At 38.9% G+C, this 18970-nt stretch overlaps 2 protein-coding genes across 4 annotated transcripts; both read left to right on the top strand.

The window, feature by feature from the left end:
* The first annotated feature begins 1 nt into the window (after position 1).
* On the top strand, positions 2-14326 carry si:dkey-119f1.1 (Structural maintenance of chromosomes protein 6-like). 2 transcript variants are annotated; one of them, XM_044170333.1, is made up of 27 exons: positions 2-104; positions 501-665; positions 843-978; positions 2290-2395; positions 2780-2916; positions 3340-3401; positions 3538-3618; positions 3746-3847; positions 4500-4619; positions 4766-4864; positions 5168-5314; positions 5847-5935; positions 6068-6232; positions 6581-6759; positions 7115-7316; positions 7800-7914; positions 8211-8371; positions 9528-9663; positions 10107-10187; positions 10407-10577; positions 11410-11547; positions 11940-12085; positions 12320-12445; positions 12700-12805; positions 13021-13173; positions 13404-13501; positions 13763-14326. In XM_044170333.1, the coding sequence occupies exons 2-27, from the start codon at positions 537-539 to the stop codon at positions 13857-13859; spliced, it is 3282 nt and encodes a 1093-aa protein (XP_044026268.1). In that variant the 5' UTR covers positions 2-104; positions 501-536; the 3' UTR covers positions 13860-14326. The 2 variants fall into 2 exon arrangements, with proteins under 2 accessions (XP_044026268.1, XP_044026269.1); XM_044170334.1 differs by lacking the exon at positions 2-104 and adding an exon at positions 229-372.
* A 455-nt stretch (positions 14327-14781) lies between these two features.
* On the top strand, positions 14782-18051 carry LOC122863657 (uncharacterized protein C1orf115-like). 2 transcript variants are annotated; one of them, XM_044170339.1, is made up of 3 exons: positions 14782-15226; positions 16416-16426; positions 17375-17512. In XM_044170339.1, the coding sequence occupies exons 1-3, from the start codon at positions 14921-14923 to the stop codon at positions 17412-17414; spliced, it is 357 nt and encodes a 118-aa protein (XP_044026274.1). In that variant the 5' UTR covers positions 14782-14920; the 3' UTR covers positions 17415-17512. The 2 variants fall into 2 exon arrangements, with proteins under 2 accessions (XP_044026274.1, XP_044026273.1); XM_044170338.1 differs by lacking the exon at positions 16416-16426 and having other exon boundaries at positions 14811-15226; positions 17375-18051.
* Positions 18052-18970: the final 919 nt, after the last annotated feature.

The raw sequence follows: 18970 nt of genomic DNA, 5'->3' as shown, positions 1-18970 counted from the left end.
ATAGTTTATATCCACGCGAGATTTCCCGGTAGTGGGCGCGAATTCGATAAGTGTTCTGGTGGTCCTCCCTATCAGCTGTATTGTGTACGGCTGCTGCAAACTAGGTAAGCAGTCACTCCATAAGCTATCATACCAGTCCTTGCAATTTCTTATAACGACGCAAAACTAACCACAACATACTCATCTACTGTCTGGCTAGATAGTTCTGAGTGAAACGTTCTGTTTAGCTTGTAGCGTTAGTTAGCCAGCTAAGCTAGTTTAGTAACGTGGCTAACCTGTTGTGACTTGCTAACGTTACTGTTGTCACTGTTTTTGCTTTACCTGCGGCCGCTATTCTGAAAGTCGGTTGCCGAAAGACATTACGCGAACTAGGTTAACAAAGCCAACAATTGTGACGATAGCTAATCGTTTTAGCTGGAGAACAAGAGTCGCTGTTTAAAGTTCAAGAAACAGCTTGGCTCTATGCTAGGAACTAACTTATGGTGTGTGTTCTCTTTCAGTTTCCTTTCTCCTCAAACGTAGATTTGGTGCCCCAAATGTCTAAAAGGAAAAGCAACTCCGTCAGTGATAACCCCCACAAACGGGTCAGACCTGCGGTGGAGGAAGAAGTGGAAGATGCAAATGTTTATGATAGTGACCAGGGAGATCATCTACTGAATAAACAGGTTTGTACTGTCACGGCCGTTAGAACTTTTGTTCTAACGGCCGTGACAGAAATTACAACCGTTTTTTGTTGATTGTTAGAAATAGATAAGAAACTCAATAGCTAGCTATATTACGTGTGTGTCATATGTGGCGTGTATTGCAGAGAAGTGACAAATAAATAAATAACTTGTGGTTAGGTGCAGTGTGCTGGTGAGGTGGTGAGTGACGCAGGGATTGTGGAGAGCATCACACTGAAGAACTTCATGTGCCACTCAAACCTCGGCCCTTTCACTTTTGGTTCCAATGTCAACTTTGTTGTTGGCAACAATGGAAGTAAGTGTTACCATTTAACCAGTAGAGTATTCCAGAAAAGAGAATTGATAAAGTATTCAGATCTTTTGAACTGAAATTAAGAGAAATCCTTGTTTCCCATTCCCGAAACCAGGTTTAGTGAAGGTCTGTGTCTGTTACTATGGCAACTGATGCCCTCAACTTGCCCTAAACAGTTATATGGAAGGTTAACATGATCATAGCCCCTTGTCCCAGACCAGTCTACAGGCTATACTCTCTATCATGGGGTTCAGCTACTGACGCTGTGTCACGGCAGGTTTTTATCAAGTTATTATATGACCATATGTCAGATTGCCTATTTTAATATAAAGATCAGCGGCATTTCGATGTATAGCCGTTACATACCAATTTTAGCGAATGGTTTTGTTTTTATTTTAAAGGAGATAAACACATTTTTTAACATTATTAGTGATTTTTAATAGAAATAGTGTAATTAAATAATTGACAACATTAGGATCATAGCCACATTTTCAACATAGCACGCTCACCTTTAACTCTCATTTCAAATGCCATACAGGCTAAATAAAAAAATAAGAGGTTACTAAATTTAACATTTTACTAAGATAATAATTTAAAAGGGGCAGACAGCCATTACCATATCGAAGCTGGTGTGTCACATACTACGTGTTCTGTATAGAAAATATTTTTCTAGTAACCAGAAAGTGAGAACTATTAAGCTCACAAATAATTTTGTTGTAGTATTTAAAAATTGTTTAACGCTGTTAAATCTTAAAGATTTTGGTACTTCCATCAGGTAAACAATGTTTCATATTCATCTCAGTCCCATGTCAGCAAGATTATAAGAGATGAGCACACATAGATACAATGAGCTAATTTGTCATTACTTACGGCGTGATTTTGGTTTAATCAACTCTACAATAAACAATTAGATTTTGGTTTTGTTTGTGGTGGTGGATTTAGCTTTTCTTTCTGTACAGTATTTATTTTTTCATACTATGTGTTTAACGTGCTGCTCTGTGGCCATCAAATCACAGGTGTCTCTGTAAATATCCACCATTAATTGATGTGATCAGTGCTTGACTTCTCAAGCCTGTAGTTTTAAGTTGTGCAAGTGCATTTATCATGAATGATCTTGTTAGCCCTAAGTTGGATCTGTGTAATGCCTTAAACCTGAATAATGTATTTATGTAAACTTAAGTCAGGCTTTTTACTATAGGTTAACTTTCTTTCTGGAATACCCTCTGTTCTTTTGTCTCTGTCTTCCATTTAATTCTATTGTTTATTACATTGACTAAATATTTTTTTTCTGTGCACAAACTGCTTGTGTGACAGGTGGAAAGAGTGCCATTCTGACAGCTCTCATAGTTGCTTTAGGCGGGAATGCACAGGCCACAAACAGAGGATCATCCCTCAAGGGTTTTGTGAAGGAAGGAGAAAGGTAAATCTTGCACCACATCATGTGATGTACATTCTTTTTTGTCATGCTCTTTCTGAGACAGGTTGTAGTTGCCTTTAAGGGCCTGTCAATTTAGGCAAAATTCAGTGAGTATGACCTCATGTGACTCCTTACACCCCCACCCGGCATCTTAAAAAAATTCTAGTGGAAACAAATCCTCCATTAAGGCTTTTTTGCTTACTAGCACTACAAATTTGAGAATGCATCAAGTATCTGTTGTCTTTTCTCTTTGAGAGAGTAGGACTCAAATTCTACCATAATCTGGTAGAATAAAATTGTGCCAAGTGTCACATGCAAAGGTAACTACAATTAAAAGTTGGGTCACTTGACTAGCAATAGATTTAATGTGTGTTTCTGTTTCCTCAGCTCAGCTGATGTATCAATCACCCTGCGTAACAAAGGAAGAGACGCTTTCAAACCTGAGGTGTATGGTCCAGCCATCATTGTGGACCTGAGAATAACACGTGAGGGATTGAGAACCTATAAACTGAGGAGCAAATCAGGTAAAGACCATAAAGAGTTATGGATTACTCTTGTGTTTTGGCAAGAGACCATTTTTAAGTAGTCATTTTAATTGTTAACCACCTTAAAACATTTATAAACAATTTATTATCTTAAAACCTAAGTAAATGCAGAGCGCACTAACAGATATGGTCACCAGTAAAGGTGAAACGATGAGTCAATATTCAGGAAATTAATTGGCAACTATTTTGGTAATGGATTAATCATTTAAGTAATTTTTCCACCAAAAATGCCAAATAGTTGATGGTTCCAGCCTTTTAAATGTGAGAATTTGCTACCTTTCCATGTTTTGACATTATAGAAAACTGAGTATCAGGGCTATGAACCGTTGGTCAGAGAAAAAAGTAATTTGATTACGTCACATTGAGCTTTAAGAAATTTTCACCAATTTTCTCCACTTACAGGTCAACTTGTTTCCAACAAAAAGGAAGAGCTCCTGTCCATCCTGGACAATTTTAACATACAGGTATGAGCTATGCAAATCTTATACAATATATACAATGTTGTTTAAACTTTGTTACAACAAAATTAAATCCAGAGGGATAAACCCCTGTTACTCTGTTGGTGAGAGGGAGTCATTATTAACTTGTTTACTTCCAAAGGTCAACAATCCTGTGTCAGTTCTCACCCAAGAGATGAGCAAATACTTCCTGCACTCCAAAGGAGAGGGGGACAAATATAAGGTGTATATATGACAACATTTTTTAAATGAGAATCTTTTATCTGTTTTTTTGTTGTTGTTTTTTTGTGAATTGTGACTGAGACAGATTTTCTTGGTTACACACAGATTTTTTTTCTTCCCCCCTGCAGTTTTTTATGAAAGCTACCCAACTGGAGCAGATGAGAGAGGACTTTGTCTACATCAAAACCACCAAGCATGTCACAGAGGATAAAGTTGGACAACATAGTGAAGTAAGAATTAGTCTGCCTGACATGTTTATATTAAAGCAGCTATAACCGATATGTTAAGCCAATGTGTCAAATGACAATGTGAAAAGGGTCACTCGTAATGATGAACCTATAAAGAATCATCATAGCAATTTGCTGCTTCTCTTGGCTTTACAGAGCTTTATAGCGAGTTTCAGCTCATTGTTTAGCATTCTGGTCCGTAAATGTACTGTTCTGGTTCACTCTCACTGCTCTGAATATTGGACAATATATACAGTGAATATTGGACTTGTGTTTGCTAGGTGGCCAGAAACACGACTCCAAATGTATGCAATGTTGCTTCGTTGCGTTCCACCTCTTTTGCTCTCCACACGGACTGTTTACATGCATGCAACTAAAGCCTGCTGATTGGTCAATACTACTCGGACTACAACGCAAACCAGAACACTTCCGAACACTACCAAAATCTTGTCCCTTGCCTACATATTGTGCATTCATATGCAGATATCTGTTTATAGAGATTATTGCAGGTTTAACTATATTGATGTGAGACTATAATACACTGTCAATCAATTTTAAAACTTCATTGTGGATGGCTAGCTTGTAAAGCATAGCTACTCTTCTTTTTTAACCATGTTTTATATGACCGTATATGATTATTATATGATTGTTACAGTGCTTGAAGGACTTGAAGCGGAAGTACCTGGAGAAAGAGGACCGTTACAAGAGCCTGGCATCACTAGATGAAATGCACACCAAGCTGGAGGAGTTGCAGAAGCAAATGGCTTGGGCTTTGGTGAGATAATTTTCTCTGCCTTTTTTTCTCCCAATTTGGAATTCCCAACCCCTTCACCCACTGCCCAATGTCCCTATGAAACTAGATGAGTGCAATAATTACTTAAAAGATCATTCATCTAAATATTATTGGCGGAAATGTTGCAGGTGATTGAGTTGGAGAAGGAGTCGGAGCCAGTAAAGGAGAAGCTGCGGTCAGACAGACGTGCTACAGAGAAATTTGATGAGAAGGTGGATGAATGGAAGGTAAGCTACATCTGTAGTATTCACCATAAAATGAAGAGTTAAAAACACCATATAACACAAGTGTATTGATTCTCAACATCAAGAGTGATAACCCCTAAAGTCGAGGGTTTTTTTTGTTGTTGTTTTTTTAAGGATAACACAAGTCTCATTAAGTGTGTGTGTTTTTAGTATAACTAGTAACTGAATAACAAATACTTCTGTTTGATAGTTCACACCACAACTTTGCACTTGTCCATGCATAGATAGCCCTCTTCTGTCCTCTAACCTTTAACCCCCGACTTCTCTTCGTTTTTTATAATGCAGAATAACGTCGAGGATGCTGAGAGGAAGCAAAAGCAGATCCAGGAACAGTTGGAGGGGATCACCCAGCAACTCCAGGAGCTCCAGCCCAAATGTGCTGAGCTCAAGGGCGAGGTCCAGAGACAAAATACCACTCTAAAGTTCAGCGAGGTCAGAATTCACACAATGCACTTGTCAGGCTATAAGACAGATAGTAATGTCAGTGGGTTCAGTCACTTTCATTATTGGAAGTATTTGAGTATTGGAAGTGATTTTAGGGTTGTAACTGTTGGTTAAGGGAATGCAATGGAGAGATGTGACCCTCTTAAGTGGAGTTACCTCAAATACGATTTTTACTGGCATTGAGCCTTTATTTACAGTGCAACAAGGATGTTCAGGTCTCCAGCAAATTAGGTAGTTATGGAAATGGAAGTAGGGCAATAATTTATATAATATATCTATGCCATAGACAGGCATTTAATCAACAGCTCAAAATTGCAATTTCAGTTTTTATTTTGTTTAATGATCCAGATAAACTTGAATCAATACATTTTTTATTGAAAATGTCTAGCAGAGTAAAAAGCTGTGTATTGTAACTTCCTGCTTCATTATCTAGGGCAGAGCTGTTTAGAGTTATTGTTATCATTGTGACGCTTGTGTAACTGACCAGTGTTTCTAATCTTCAATTATGTGTACAAGCTAGGTCACTGTCCACAGATGCAAGGCTAACCTGAGGGACCTGGAAAAGGACAAGGTTCAGCTGTCCTCAAGGATAAATGATCTCAAGCTGAGGTATGACCTCATCTTGTTTTCATGTCCTCATGTGTTGCATTTAAGTTTAAACATGTATTCATTCTGTGTTGATTCCCCAGTGCTTTTTGTCATTCTTCCAAATTATTATTATTTTTTTTTTTATCCCTCTAGCATCAGTCAGACAACAGGAGCAGAGAGCCAGGCCCGGACGGAGCGTTTGGAGCAGATACAGGCTGAGCTGGAAAACCTGAGACACAAGATCTCCACTCTGGGCCAGCAGATTGACCAGTATCAGCACGCCTGCAGCCGTGCCAAGGAAGAACAAGGAAAGATGAGGTAGGAAAATAGAAACTGGGCATTGAAGATAAATTAATCATGCACACATAACCAGTAAGTTTGGTCCAGGGGTAGCTTAAGAACCCACTTACCCTGTGCCTGACAGTGAGTTTTGAAGTTGAGCTGGAATAAATGTATTTGAGTTTTTGGACAGATTACATTCACAAATCATGCTAGTATGTGAATCCATCCCTTCTGTTCTGTCAAAATAGAAATTAGCTCCCTGCCAGCCCTAAATAAACCCAGAGACCCATGATTTATTGGTCTGTAGGATACATACTGGAGATAATAACTGAAACAGTAACAGCCTCTGACATAATGAAAACACCCACCTCCTTTTGTCTTCAGGAGAGAGCAGGAAATGCTCCAGAGGTCCATTGATGCCAACAGAAGGAACCTGCAGACGATGGAGAGCAGTCGGTCTAATCGCCTGCGCCGTTTTGGAGAGCACATGCCCGCACTCCTCAACGCTATCCAGGAAGCCCAGAAAAGGGGACAATTCAAGCAAAGACCTCGAGGACCTCTGGGTAAGACAGTGCATAGGTGAAAATGTTTATGTCAAAATGTTTGTCACCCAAGCCCCCACTACTTTCTCAGCTTCTTTTTAATCACAAAGCTAAAGTACCCTTTGGCTGATGGTATAATAAGATAAATATGTAGTAAGATGTGTTCTTCCTTCCATTCTATGCCATCCAAGCTGAGCAATATTGCACTCATGTTAAAAGGTCACTTTGTCTTTCATAAAGTGGTTTATTAACCCCCATTTCTCTCTTTTTTTTGTCCTTCTACCAGCCATGCCAAAGCCCAACCAAAAGGCGACATCCGTGACAAAAATGCACTTCTAATTTGCCTTCTCTTTTCATATTTTCTTCCCTTCTACAGGTTACCTTATTAGCCTGAAGGACCCAGAGCTAGCCTTGGCTGTAGAAGTATGTCTTAAAGGCCAGCTGCAGGCCTTCACTTGTGATAACCACGAGGATGAGAAGGTGCTGCAGGGCCTCATGGGCAAAGTGTTCCCACCTGGCCGTAGACCTGCCATCATCACAAGCCATTTCCTCCCACATGTCCATGACACAAGAAAGAGGTGCAGAATGCAGAATATTCACAAAAACATTTAATAAAAGCTTGTTTCAGTTTTAGTAGTGCATTGCCTGGGGGGGAAAAAGAACATTAAACTTGAAGGTTTCCTCCTTCACAGAACAACTGCTTAAATCAAAGCTTGTACTCCAGTAATAACATGTTTTCACCATTGACAAATTTATACAGCTTTCTCACAAACACAACAGCCCTATAACAGAACAACACACTGTATTTAGCCATGTTTGTGGCAATACTATGACAGTTTGAAACACATTAGTATACAGAAATTGATTATGCTGCAGGAGTGATTTAAGCAATTGGAGTACATATAAAATTACATGAAACCAAGCCAGCTACAGGTGGGGTTGTGTCTATAATTTAAACTTAAAGGATACATTTTGTATGAAGTATCACATTATAACAGTGCAAGAATATCTGAAAAATTTTAATCAGTAGTGGTCTTGATTTGTTTTGTCTTTTGTGTCAGGGCCGTTAATCACCCTGAATACCTCTCCGTGCTTCAAGCTCTAGAAATTGAGGACCCAGTTGTGGCCAACTGCCTGATTGATCAAAGGGGTATAGAGAGCATTCTACTCATTAAGGTAACAATCAGAAAAGTCCCAGTAACACGAGATGTAGCCATGTATTTGAAGCTGATGTTAACTATCTGCAAAGACCGTATAAATATATCTTTGGTGTATTATGTAATACAATATATACAATACAATATAAACAACAAAAAACAACAATATAACCCTTATAACCTGGGTTCAGATTTAGCACTTCTAATGGAAGTTGTATAGCACCTTGTCGTCAACATTTTAGTGTTCAGAAGATTTGGTGTATTGAAATTTTATTTTTATTTTTTTATTGAATCTGTGCATATGCGGTTGTGTAGAATCGTACAGAGGCTCGGAGAGTGATGCAGGGCAGAACCCCTCCACAGAACTGTACCCAGGCCTTCTCTAAGGAGGGAGATCAGATCTTCAATAACCGTAGTTACACCGCTGAGCAGACCAGAGCCAACTACCTCTCAGGAGATGTTGAGGAGGAGATCAGGTGTGTGTGTGTGTGTGTGTTATGACAACCTGTATTTCGTCACCAGATTTCACCACCTGGTTACACACCCAGAAACACCCATTTTCACAATCTTTACTAACCGATTCATTCTCAGCTTGTGCCACAATTCAACTCTCATCCGTTTATCTGTCATCATTTTTTTGGGAGGAGAGCAGTAGAAAATTGGCCAGCGCAACACACTCAGTTGTGCGGGAGTAAGGTCGTTTAATCCCTTTTAAACCGTTTATCCGGATTGCTCCATAACCACTCTACTCAGTTGTTTATGGAAGCCGGTCAGTCAACCACAAATCCAGCAGCTAAAACCTGGACTGGACTCTCAGACTGACTGTTTTGACGCCGTGAGTGCAAAAACTATTTCTTTTACTTGAAAATATTTTTTGTTGGTTGCAATTTATGAACTGAACTTAACTTTGTTTACAGTTCACCCACTGAACTGAACTTAATTGTTTTTTTTTTTTTCTTTTTGGGCAACGGATTTACCTGAACTAAAAGTGTGAAAGAAAACCTGTAGTGGAATTTTGAGTTGGGTTATTCTTTGTTGTTTTGTGGGCTTTGGGACTGTGGGATTTTGGGTAGTTTTGTGAAAGTCTTTAAACATATGAAAATTTTGGTTGAACTAAAATTTTGTGTTTGTGTGCATCCTTTGTGAGGTTGATTTAAACAAACAAACAAACTACAAAACGTGACTGACCAATCTGACCAGGAGGGAGACCTGGCTGGCATCCCTTACCAAATTAAACAAATTAAATCAGAGAAAGTCAAACTGTCACTGTGTGCGTGCGCACATGCAGTGAGACTAATTTTACCTGATGAACAAGTCGGGGTAAGAACTTCACTTCTGGATACCTTTAGTCGCCAGGGCCATCTCCAGCTGACTTACTGGTGTCTGTTGACAACTGACACGGTGTAAATAGTATCTTGACACTATGGTGGTTATCATAGAAACCATATCTTGTTATATTTAGAAATACAGTTTATAAACTATGGAGTTGTTTAACTACAATTATTAAGATATACACAGTCTACATGTCACAACAGGGAGTAGTTGTACAAAGCAGTGCTTCTTCTATTTTAATACCTTCTCTGTCTCTTTCACCCTGTTTTCCCCTCTCTTGGTTCCTCTCTTTTCTCTCAGGCACCTGCAGAGGGAGATGGAGAACCAGAAAGGTCAGCAGACTCGCTACCAGCAACAGATGAAAAAGTTAGATGAAGACATCAAACAGAATGAAGGGCTGCTGAGAAGAACCCACATAGAGCTGAAGATAACCAAAGTAACACAAATCAGTTTTAATCTCTGTCTGATTCTAGGGTGTTATGAAATGAGGATTGTACCACTTATTTGAAAATCATTTAATGTCTAATGATAATTCCTTATCCTTTCTGAGTGTCAGACAGGAAAAGTAATAGCTCATATCGAATATGTTTTCCTTAATAGGTGGAAACAAAATGTCTATAAACCCAAATCAGGGTTTGTGTTTTTTGATTAACCATTTTCTTCTGGATTTTCAGTTTCAATACAAAATCAGATTTTGTCATTATTTAGTAAAAACTGTTATTTTAAACAGATGCATGAATATAAAACAAACAGATGACTTTTCAGTTGGAAAAATAAAAAATAAAACTGCTAAATCAAAAATGGATTTCCAAATCAGATTTCTAGTATTGTACTCTGATGTAAATGAATTTGCTCATGGAGTGTGTGTATTTGTTCTAGGAAAAGGCAACAAAGCTACAACTGGAGCTGACAGACCTACAAAATGTGGAAGAACCTCAGTCAGAGGACCTCAGGCCCCTGGTTTGTACAGAACACATCAATGCAATACAATACTCAGACCTGATGGACTTAAATTGTACTCATCTCAGTTGACCAAGAAAATGTGGGATTTTGAATAGAGAAAAGGTTCCACAATAAATGTATGATCTCCAAGGAATTCCCATTTAAGTCAGTAATATTTTTGCAATCAGCAAGCACAGACGCTCCATGTGACATGCTGCTGTCGCCACTCTACAACAGGAGGAAGATCTTCAGGAGATTGTTGCTAAGATCTCGTCCAAGCGTGCTGAGTACGATGAGGCACAAGCTCAGATGGCTGAGCACAAGGCCTCCTATGAGATGGCAGAGCAGAAGTACAAGCAGCACAAAGAGCAGATCAACACGGTCGCTGAGGAGGCCGACTTAATAAAGGTACAAACTGTAGACCAACCCCAGATGTCTACAATTTCATTGTAAGTAAAACAAAAAACTTGTGGAATTCCCAAATCACAACATGTCAAAGTTATGAAACAACTTTTCTGCCTCTTAAGGGAAAAAAAACTTTTAATGTCATACGCCTACATGGTGAGTCAAATGTTATGTTAATCCTCCAGGCTTTGTACTAAATATAACACACATACCCTGTAAATGCTGTTTGAGGTAGTCTATAGCAGAGACAGGCAGCTATGTGGCAATGGGGTACTAAGAATAATAATGTAATATTTATTTCCATGTATGTACATGATTTTCCTTCCAAATCATTCTGATTTGAAAACACACTCTGCAGTTTTCATTTTCATTTAGAAATTGGCTCAAGTATTGATGTGTTGACTCACCATATGTGCCAATGGATACAGAATACAAGTGGCACATTTTAGCCTCACCTGTAAAATATTTGCTGTTTCAAATACAAGTTCAGAGCACTTGTCAGTGCAGCACCTCCTTACTTTGTTCTCATAAATGAGGTTTAATTAGATTACCGGTGTAGAGAGGCTTTTCCTGCCAAAGAGCTGCAAGATGCTTTAAGTTTGCATTAATGTAACGCTTGGGCCACACTGCCTACCTCTACCTGTGTACGCGATGAGCAGTGTGTGACAAGGCCAGAGCCGTAAGAATGACCTTGCATTTATTACTTGATTACATAAAGGTCTTAATCAAGACTCATAGAGCCAGTCAATTGGTGATTATTCTCAGCACAGCCTCAGCTGCCCACAGAAGCTCATGTGGTTACTCTTTGTGTACTTGTCCTGTTGTCCTACTACAGGAGGAGCTGAGTAAGACTGATCAGGAGGTGATGAAGTGCAAGCATCACAAGAAACACTATGACGAGAAACGCAGTGTGCATCTCCGCAACATACAGACGCTCGAGGCCAGCCTGGAAAGCAAGGAGCAGGAACTTCAGGTATGCCATACAGAGATACTCGAGGCAACCTGAGACAGAGGTGTTCATCACAGGGCTTCATGGCTGATTTAAATCATTTTATTTTGCTTTTTTAAAACCAGAGGGGGAGCTGTCTGCTTTCAGAAGAAGTAATAATATTGGTCCTAGAAGTTTGAGATCAGAGAAATACTTTCATTATATGCACATGGCAACACAGAGTAACGCAATATTCAGACAAAAGCAATGACATTTTATTTTTGGTTCTTTAAGTTCTGGAGCATTGTTAATCTATAGCATACCATGTTTTTGAGTTTAGATCACAATTAAATTATTAATGTTATAGATTGTGTACATTGTAGTTTCACCTGCTTTGAGTCTCAGAAATTCATGATTTGTTTCACCCTGCGGTTCAGACATCTGTGGCAAAGGCCACAGAAATCTCTCCAGAGCGCCTGGAAGTACGGCGGACGGCCAGGAGTCTGGACAGTGAGATCAGCCGTCTCAAGGTTAAGATCACTACCCAGCAGGAACAACAGGGGGACCGTGAGGAGGTCGTGAGGTATGTTACTTGTTACTTAGATGATAATGTAATAATTGCCGTGTAGTGTCATGACATAAGTGTAAACATTTTGTTTTACTTCACTGACACAATTATGAAATATCGCAAATAATTTTGTTCATTTAACTAAAACAAAATGAAGTACAGCTGCCACACACATCAGTCAATTCATTTTAACATGTAAACCTTCCTCTCTCACCTTTTTTCCCATTTGTCTATCTTTCCCACATCCAGGCAGTATCATGAGGCTCTGGAGAACTACAAAAACATGGCACAGCAAATGAAGAACCTCAACAGCTTCATCAAAAGTCTGGATAGTGTTATGAACCAAAGACTTCAGGTTTACGCTGAGCTCAGGAGGTAAGCTGTTGACAAATTGTATCCTGGAAATGTTTACACTGCCATTGCTAGAGAAAATGTGAAATTAAAGACTCTTTAATTTAGTTGTATTTAGTTAGATTTCTCTTCAAGCAAATGGATTAACAAAATCAAAAAAGAAACTGTTAATTGTGACCCCTGCCTCCTCCTGTGTTCCTCAATTTGTTATCATCTTTCTTTCATCCTTCTTTCCTTGTCCGTTTGATCCTTTTTCTTTGCATCTCTTGGTGTCTCAGGTTCCTCTCAGCCCGCTGTAAATACTACTTTGATAGCATGCTGGCTCAGAGAGTCTACACTGGAAGTATGACCTTTGACCACAAGAATGAAACCCTCTCCATCTCAGTAAGAAGAACGTTTGATTCATCAGTCAGACAACATTTCAGCTTCATTTTCCCTCTAAAAATGTACATGTGTTATTTTGTGTAACATTTGGGAACTGTAGGTTACATGACTTTTGTTTTATTACTCAAACACGAGACATTACTGCTACAGCTTTTTAGCCAGGTGGTGTTAAGTGAAATGCTCACAGCAAAGATTTCTCATCCACTTGTCTGCAGGTGCAGCCAGGCCAGGGAAACAAGACTGACTTGAGTGACATGCGCTCCCTGTCCGGAGGCGAGCGCTCCTTCTCCACTGTTTGCTTTGTCCTCTCTCTTTGGGCCATCACAGAGGCGCCTTTTCGCTGCCTTGATGAGTTTGATGTTTACATGGTAATAAGAGACAAGTATTTCTGGATATGAGTGCACACTGCCTTAATTGCAAACTAAAATAATCTCTAGTTTCATTGCATTAAACACGCATTAGAGGGGGGAGGGGAAGTTTGGCGAAAACTTATATGTAAGGTGTAACATTGCATGACACTTAAAGAAACTATCCCACTGTGTTTAGCCTCATTTATCAAAAGATAACATGAATCTTAGGTTTTGTTTTGTTCAATCAGGACATGGTGAACAGGAGGATATCAATGGACATGATGCTGAAGGTGGCTGCTGGTCAACGCTACAGACAGTTCATTTTCCTCACCCCACAGAGCATGAGGTAGTAACTGATACAACATCTCTTTGTTTATATACTAATATATACTTTTATACTATCAAAGCAGTTAGACCACCGAGATATGATTTATTGACTTAGTTACTGTATATTCACTTAGTAAATTAGCTATGACAAAGTAATCCATTCAGGAGTAAAGGCCATGGGATTTTAGTATGCTGCTTAGTTTCCCTGGGAAAGAGTGCAAGCCACTCAAAGGTCACATTGTCATCTTTGTTGCTTTTGTTCTTTTTTTTTTCTTTTCAGTTCTCTTCCAGAGAGTAAAATCATCCGCATCCTCCGTCTCAAAGATCCAGACCGCGGCCAAAACAACACACAAAGTCGTCAAGACGAGGACCAGTAGTATTGCTAGCTAGTAATTTAACATCAAATGAGGTAATGAGACCATTAGCAGGCGCCAAGACCTGCCAGCAGTCAGACACCAGGACAGGCTGCATCAGGGCATGTTAGGGTTGTATGTTGATTCCCGTTTTCTGGGAACAGTTATGTTGCAGAAGTGCAGCCACATGTTCTTTGGATTGTTCAAGGATTTCTTCCACCTGTGTTCAAAAGCAATAACAATTGTTAAAAGTTCTGTTTAGTAGGCAGTGTGCTAAATGTTTTTACTTTAGCACTGAATTCAAGCACCAATAACATGTTGTAAGCAGTTACATTGAGGGGCGATGCACAGGGGGAGGGCAAGTATTTTATATCCACTGCCAAATTAACTGTTAAAAGGCTGAAAAAACAGGCACATTGAAGGATGTAGGTTAATGATGTCATTGTAAGCAATATTTAATATTCATTAAACCACATATGTTAAGAGACAAATCCAGTGTTGGTGGGTTTATTTATGCATTGAAGTATATTTCAGGTGTGTAGTGGGGTGGCTGCTATCCCGATTAGTTAGTTTCTTTGGACTGATGAGCAGTTAGCATCTGCCATCAGTGTATGAATGTGTGTGAATGTGATATGTGGTGTGTGAAGCGCTTTGAGTGGTCGGAAGACTAGAAAGGCACTATAAAAGTATAGTCCATTTAGCATTTACTATCCACCTCACGTCTGTCTCGAACTGGAGGACGTAATTCAAGTTTTTTTTCTTTTTTACGACAACATCACAGGACACAGTAAACATGTAATCTTGGTGTTTTCCTCAGCTGTAATCATTATTCACTAGATAAAAGCCATTTTGATTTGGATCTGCAGTGAAACATTCAACTTGAAACCCTGAGACCTATTAAGGTCAGTCTTGTGAGGAGGAAGGATTTGCACCTTTAAGGGCTCTGTGCCAAATCCTCCACACAAGGCGGTCTACTGGAATGCACTTCCACTCATGCACAGTAACGTCTGTTGACAACATACCTGACCTCCTGTGGGAAGTGGCACTTTTTATTACATCCCTGAGAGCTGTAACAAGCAGACAACATGAAGCCCAAATCTCTTACATCAAGGTTGTTTGACAGAAATCCAGCAGCAGCAGAGACTCTGAACATACGAGCAGCGAAATATCAACGGCATGTGGACTGTGCAGATCACCAAGAGAGTCTCTATCACTCTGGCCACAATAATCAGCCAGTGGGGGACAACGGCAGACAAAATGAGAAGTGCCACAGAGAAATTCATTTTGCATTTCTGCCGGAGAGGTATGAGCCGCTGATGGATGATGAGGCACAAGTCAAGGCGAAAGAAGAGAAGAAGAAAAGGAAAGAAATGTACAAAAAAGTAAAGAAGGTTGGTGTTCTCTCTTTACATTTTCTTGAAATGTTAATATTCCAAATGAACTTACAGTGTGTGTATTCTTAAGGCACTGTAATAGTAGTTTCACTGTGGTTAAGTTAAAATGTGAACCACAATTGTTTTCGACATGGCCTCAAAATGTTCTAATTGTTAATTATTGCAAAAACTGCTAAATTCTCAGGTAAATTCATCTACACAAATCTGTTGTCTCCCTCATGCTATAAATTATCTGGGAAAATGTCATTTACACAATATGTGGGCTGTCTTGGTACTGTGTTCTGTGCTGCTGCATAATCATCCCCATTTTCCCATAAAATCAGACTTAGGTTTGTGATTATTGAGGTAATAAGTAGTCAAAAAAAAAACTTTTACAACTGAATTGTGTCAAACTTGATTACCTTTTCTCCCAGTAAAGATAGAAGCTTGCGATTATAACCACATACATATTACAGCTGTATTCTCTTTGGCAACCAGCACCAGCTCATCTTGGATGGCTGGTCTGACTTCGGGGCTCATGTTGACCCAGCCAGACTAAAGCCAGAGATTATTCTCACTGAAGAGCTTTAAAGTTTCATATGTGTCACCTCTTTGGCCTGCTGGTACACAGTAGAGACAGAGACAGAACAACATCCTAACAGACAATGTAGAGGTCAGGACATGCAGTGAAGGTGCACCACTTCCTGGTGTGTCTTCACTCTTTCCTGCAATTATCACTTTAAACCTGGGTGTTGTGTGCATGTTTATAATTCAACATTACCCTTTCAATTCTTTTGATTCTGGATAAGTCCAGCACAGTCATATGACATGAACAGGTGAGTTCCTTTGACAACATCAGTGGTCTGTTTACTGGACTTTATAACATATATGTGATTGATAAGGATATGGTTTACAACTATGACCTGAAACAACATGCCAATAAATATATTCGCGACCTGGCACACTTGTTTACATGAACATTAACAGACTCTTATTAGTTGGTTGTGTTTGTCAGTAGCTGTTTAATAATCAGTTCAACTAGCAGGTGGAGTCATATTTACACTACAATCCAGGATATAGTTTTTAAAAAAGTGCAAGTACTGTTTAACATTTTGCTTGAAATGTTTAATGTGCAGTGAAGATGAAATTGCAAATACAGTGTATGTATATGGAGATACTTGATCCGACCTTTTGTCTTTTCTTCTAGTTTCAATTTGGGTAAGTTGAAATATGAACTTCAGTTATTTTCAATATGGCATCAATCAATCAGCATCATTCAAATTATTCTAATACATTGATGATTATTGAAAAACTGTGAAACCAATGTAAGCTAATGAATCTATGCAAATCGGTTGACTAAAAATAATGAAACTGGCCTTTACCCTACAAATCATCCATCATTTGCACAGCATCAGATCTTTTTTTCATTAAGAACAAATGCAGCACAGTGTAGAGAATCAGCAGTCTTTTTACTGTTTGAATTGCTTTATGTGTGATTTATATTGATAAGGCTGACAGTCTGCTATTAATCCTTGAAGTGTGAAAGTTCATTCTTGACCTTGGAAATGGTAGTCCACTAACTACTATAACTAATCTGTACCCTTTTTTAAAATTTCATTAGTTTGGTAGTTGACTCAATAATCCATTTAAAGTTTAAGTTTTTAATAAGTTCAACTAGTGAGTAGAGTCATTTTTACATACTACACTGAGGAAGTAGGATTGTTTTTGCTCTATTTTCCTAAAACATCTGACTTCCTGTATCCGCTTCAGCCCGGTCAGCCCTTTCCTGTCCAAAGAGAACAGGAGACAATAGTGTTCACAGCACTTTTTGTTTACATTTTAGGGATGAATACAGACTGTACCTCTCCTCCTGTGGTGCAATTGTTCTAAAACACTACATATGCAAACAGCTTCTGCATGATTTCATGTCAATTCTTAATTCCCATATTTATTTAACCTAATTCTGTCAAAGATCACAGACAAAGCTTTGTATCATCTGAATAATGTGGGAATAAAGATGATCATGACATGATTGTGTGGGAGATTTGTGAGAGGAAACAACCAATTTACCTTTGACAGACCAGATTACAAAATGTGGATGATTGCATTATTGTTAAAATCTACAGAATTAACGATTAATCTACAGCCATATCTTTGTCTTTTCAGAATGTTGGCAAGGCACTGCGCTCCACCTGGAAGTGTCTAATGCTTGGTCTGTACAATTTTGCCCTCGGCTACTCTACCCCGATCACAGTGGCCGCTAATTTTGTGCCTGACTTTCACCCAGGCAGAAACACGACCTGAGCTGAGCCACGTGCATCTCCTCCAGTTTCTTTGCAAACTGTACTGTACATACCATGTAAACCAATTGACATTGACCAAAGACTTTTAATATGTTTATAATGAATGTGTATTTGAAATTCCATTTTTATATTTGTTTCCGCAAATTGTAATCAAAATATGCTTATTGTGCTGTAGGCAACTAATTGTTAAAGTTATGCCTTTGTAAAATAGTCCTTTTTCACAGCAGACATTTTGACTCATCAAAGAAGGAAAAGCACAGGTGTTACTTCTAACACTGATGATGGCTCTGTTCCAATCAACTGCCCCAGCCATCATTCATTTCGTTATTTACACCTTTGTGTTTCCTACAGTGAGATGTTGTTGATCTTATTAATTGAATTTGAAATCCTAATGTCCAGCTGTCCATGCTTTCTTTATGTATGTATGTACTCCTTAAAGTACACCTCAAAATCAAAAATACGTATTTTTCCTCTTACCTGTAGTGCTATTTATCCATCTAGATTGTTTTGATGCGAGTTGCCGAGTTTTGGAGATATCGGCCGTAGAGATGTCGTCTACCTTTTTTTTTAATATAATGGAACTATATGGCACTCGGCTTGAGGTGCTCAAAGCGCCACAAAATACATTTGAAAAACCACAGACCTTGTTGTGAGCAGTTTCATGTAAGAACTATCGGTAGAAAGAAAATAGTTCCTACATGAAACTGCTCACAACAAGGTCTGTGGATTATCTTGAGTAACCGGGTCATGATTTCTGGCTTAGATACTGAAAAACGTATGTGCCTTTTTTCAGAATGTTTTATTTTAATCAAGTTATTTAGCTGGTGTTTGCATGTGTGCAGTGGGATAATGTGGGAATGCGTCACCTGCAGCAGGACAGGAATGTCAGGAATATTTACTGTAGCTGCAGATAAAGTGAATCAGGGCAGATACCTCTTAAAGGAATTTACAGGCAGGAAAGACGGAACAGGAACATGATCATCAGTAAAGTACCTGAAAAGACGAGTAAATCAAGGCTGAAAGGATGTAGACCTGCAGTGAGTAAGAAACCAGGCCACCCCCTCCTCTCAGAGAGGAGCAGCTGGACCACTGATCTCAAGAGTATTTTTTGCTTTAAGAGGATTGATTGTGTGACTTTGTTCAGTTGTAAAGGTTTTGCAAGTCATGATATTTGTAAGTTGGTAAAATGTTAATAAACTGTGCACCAAAATTTGAGTCTGATCACGTTGAATTGGGAGCTGAAGAAGAAGTTCGGAGATGTGGAAAGTGCCTCAAGGTGGAAGTTTGTTTATGAGGCACAAAGCTGAAGAACAGAGAAATAAAGCTTTGCATATTGAGAGCTTTTAGTGAGTGTGATTACAGGTATGCCTGTTTATGGAGGATCTGGAAAAAACTAAAACAAGGTATTCGAGGAGGAGAGGTGAAGAGAATATGGAGATAGATAAAAACAATGGTGAGA

The sequence above is a fragment of the Siniperca chuatsi genome, linkage group LG16 (assembly GCF_020085105.1).
Source record: "Siniperca chuatsi isolate FFG_IHB_CAS linkage group LG16, ASM2008510v1, whole genome shotgun sequence".
In the NCBI taxonomy this organism is placed as follows: domain Eukaryota; kingdom Metazoa; phylum Chordata; class Actinopteri; order Centrarchiformes; family Sinipercidae; genus Siniperca; species Siniperca chuatsi.
This window is presented reverse-complemented; position numbering and strand designations above follow the sequence as displayed.

Bases quoted from the DNA above. Each gene is read 5' to 3' on its own strand.
- si:dkey-119f1.1 (XM_044170333.1), top strand. From the start codon at position 537: ATGTCTAAAAGGAAAAGCAACTCCGTCAGTGATAACCCCCACAAACGG. The intron at 4,865-5,167 runs GTAAGCTACATC...TTTATAATGCAG, and splicing joins AGAAGGTGGATGAATGGAAG to AATAACGTCGAGGATGCTGA. The intron at 12,446-12,699 runs GTAAGCTGTTGA...TTGGTGTCTCAG, and splicing joins GTTTACGCTGAGCTCAGGAG to GTTCCTCTCAGCCCGCTGTA.
- LOC122863657 (XM_044170338.1), top strand. From the start codon at position 14,921: ATGAAGCCCAAATCTCTTACATCAAGGTTGTTTGACAGAAATCCAGCA. The intron at 15,227-17,374 runs GTTGGTGTTCTC...TTGTCTTTTCAG, and splicing joins TGTACAAAAAAGTAAAGAAG to AATGTTGGCAAGGCACTGCG.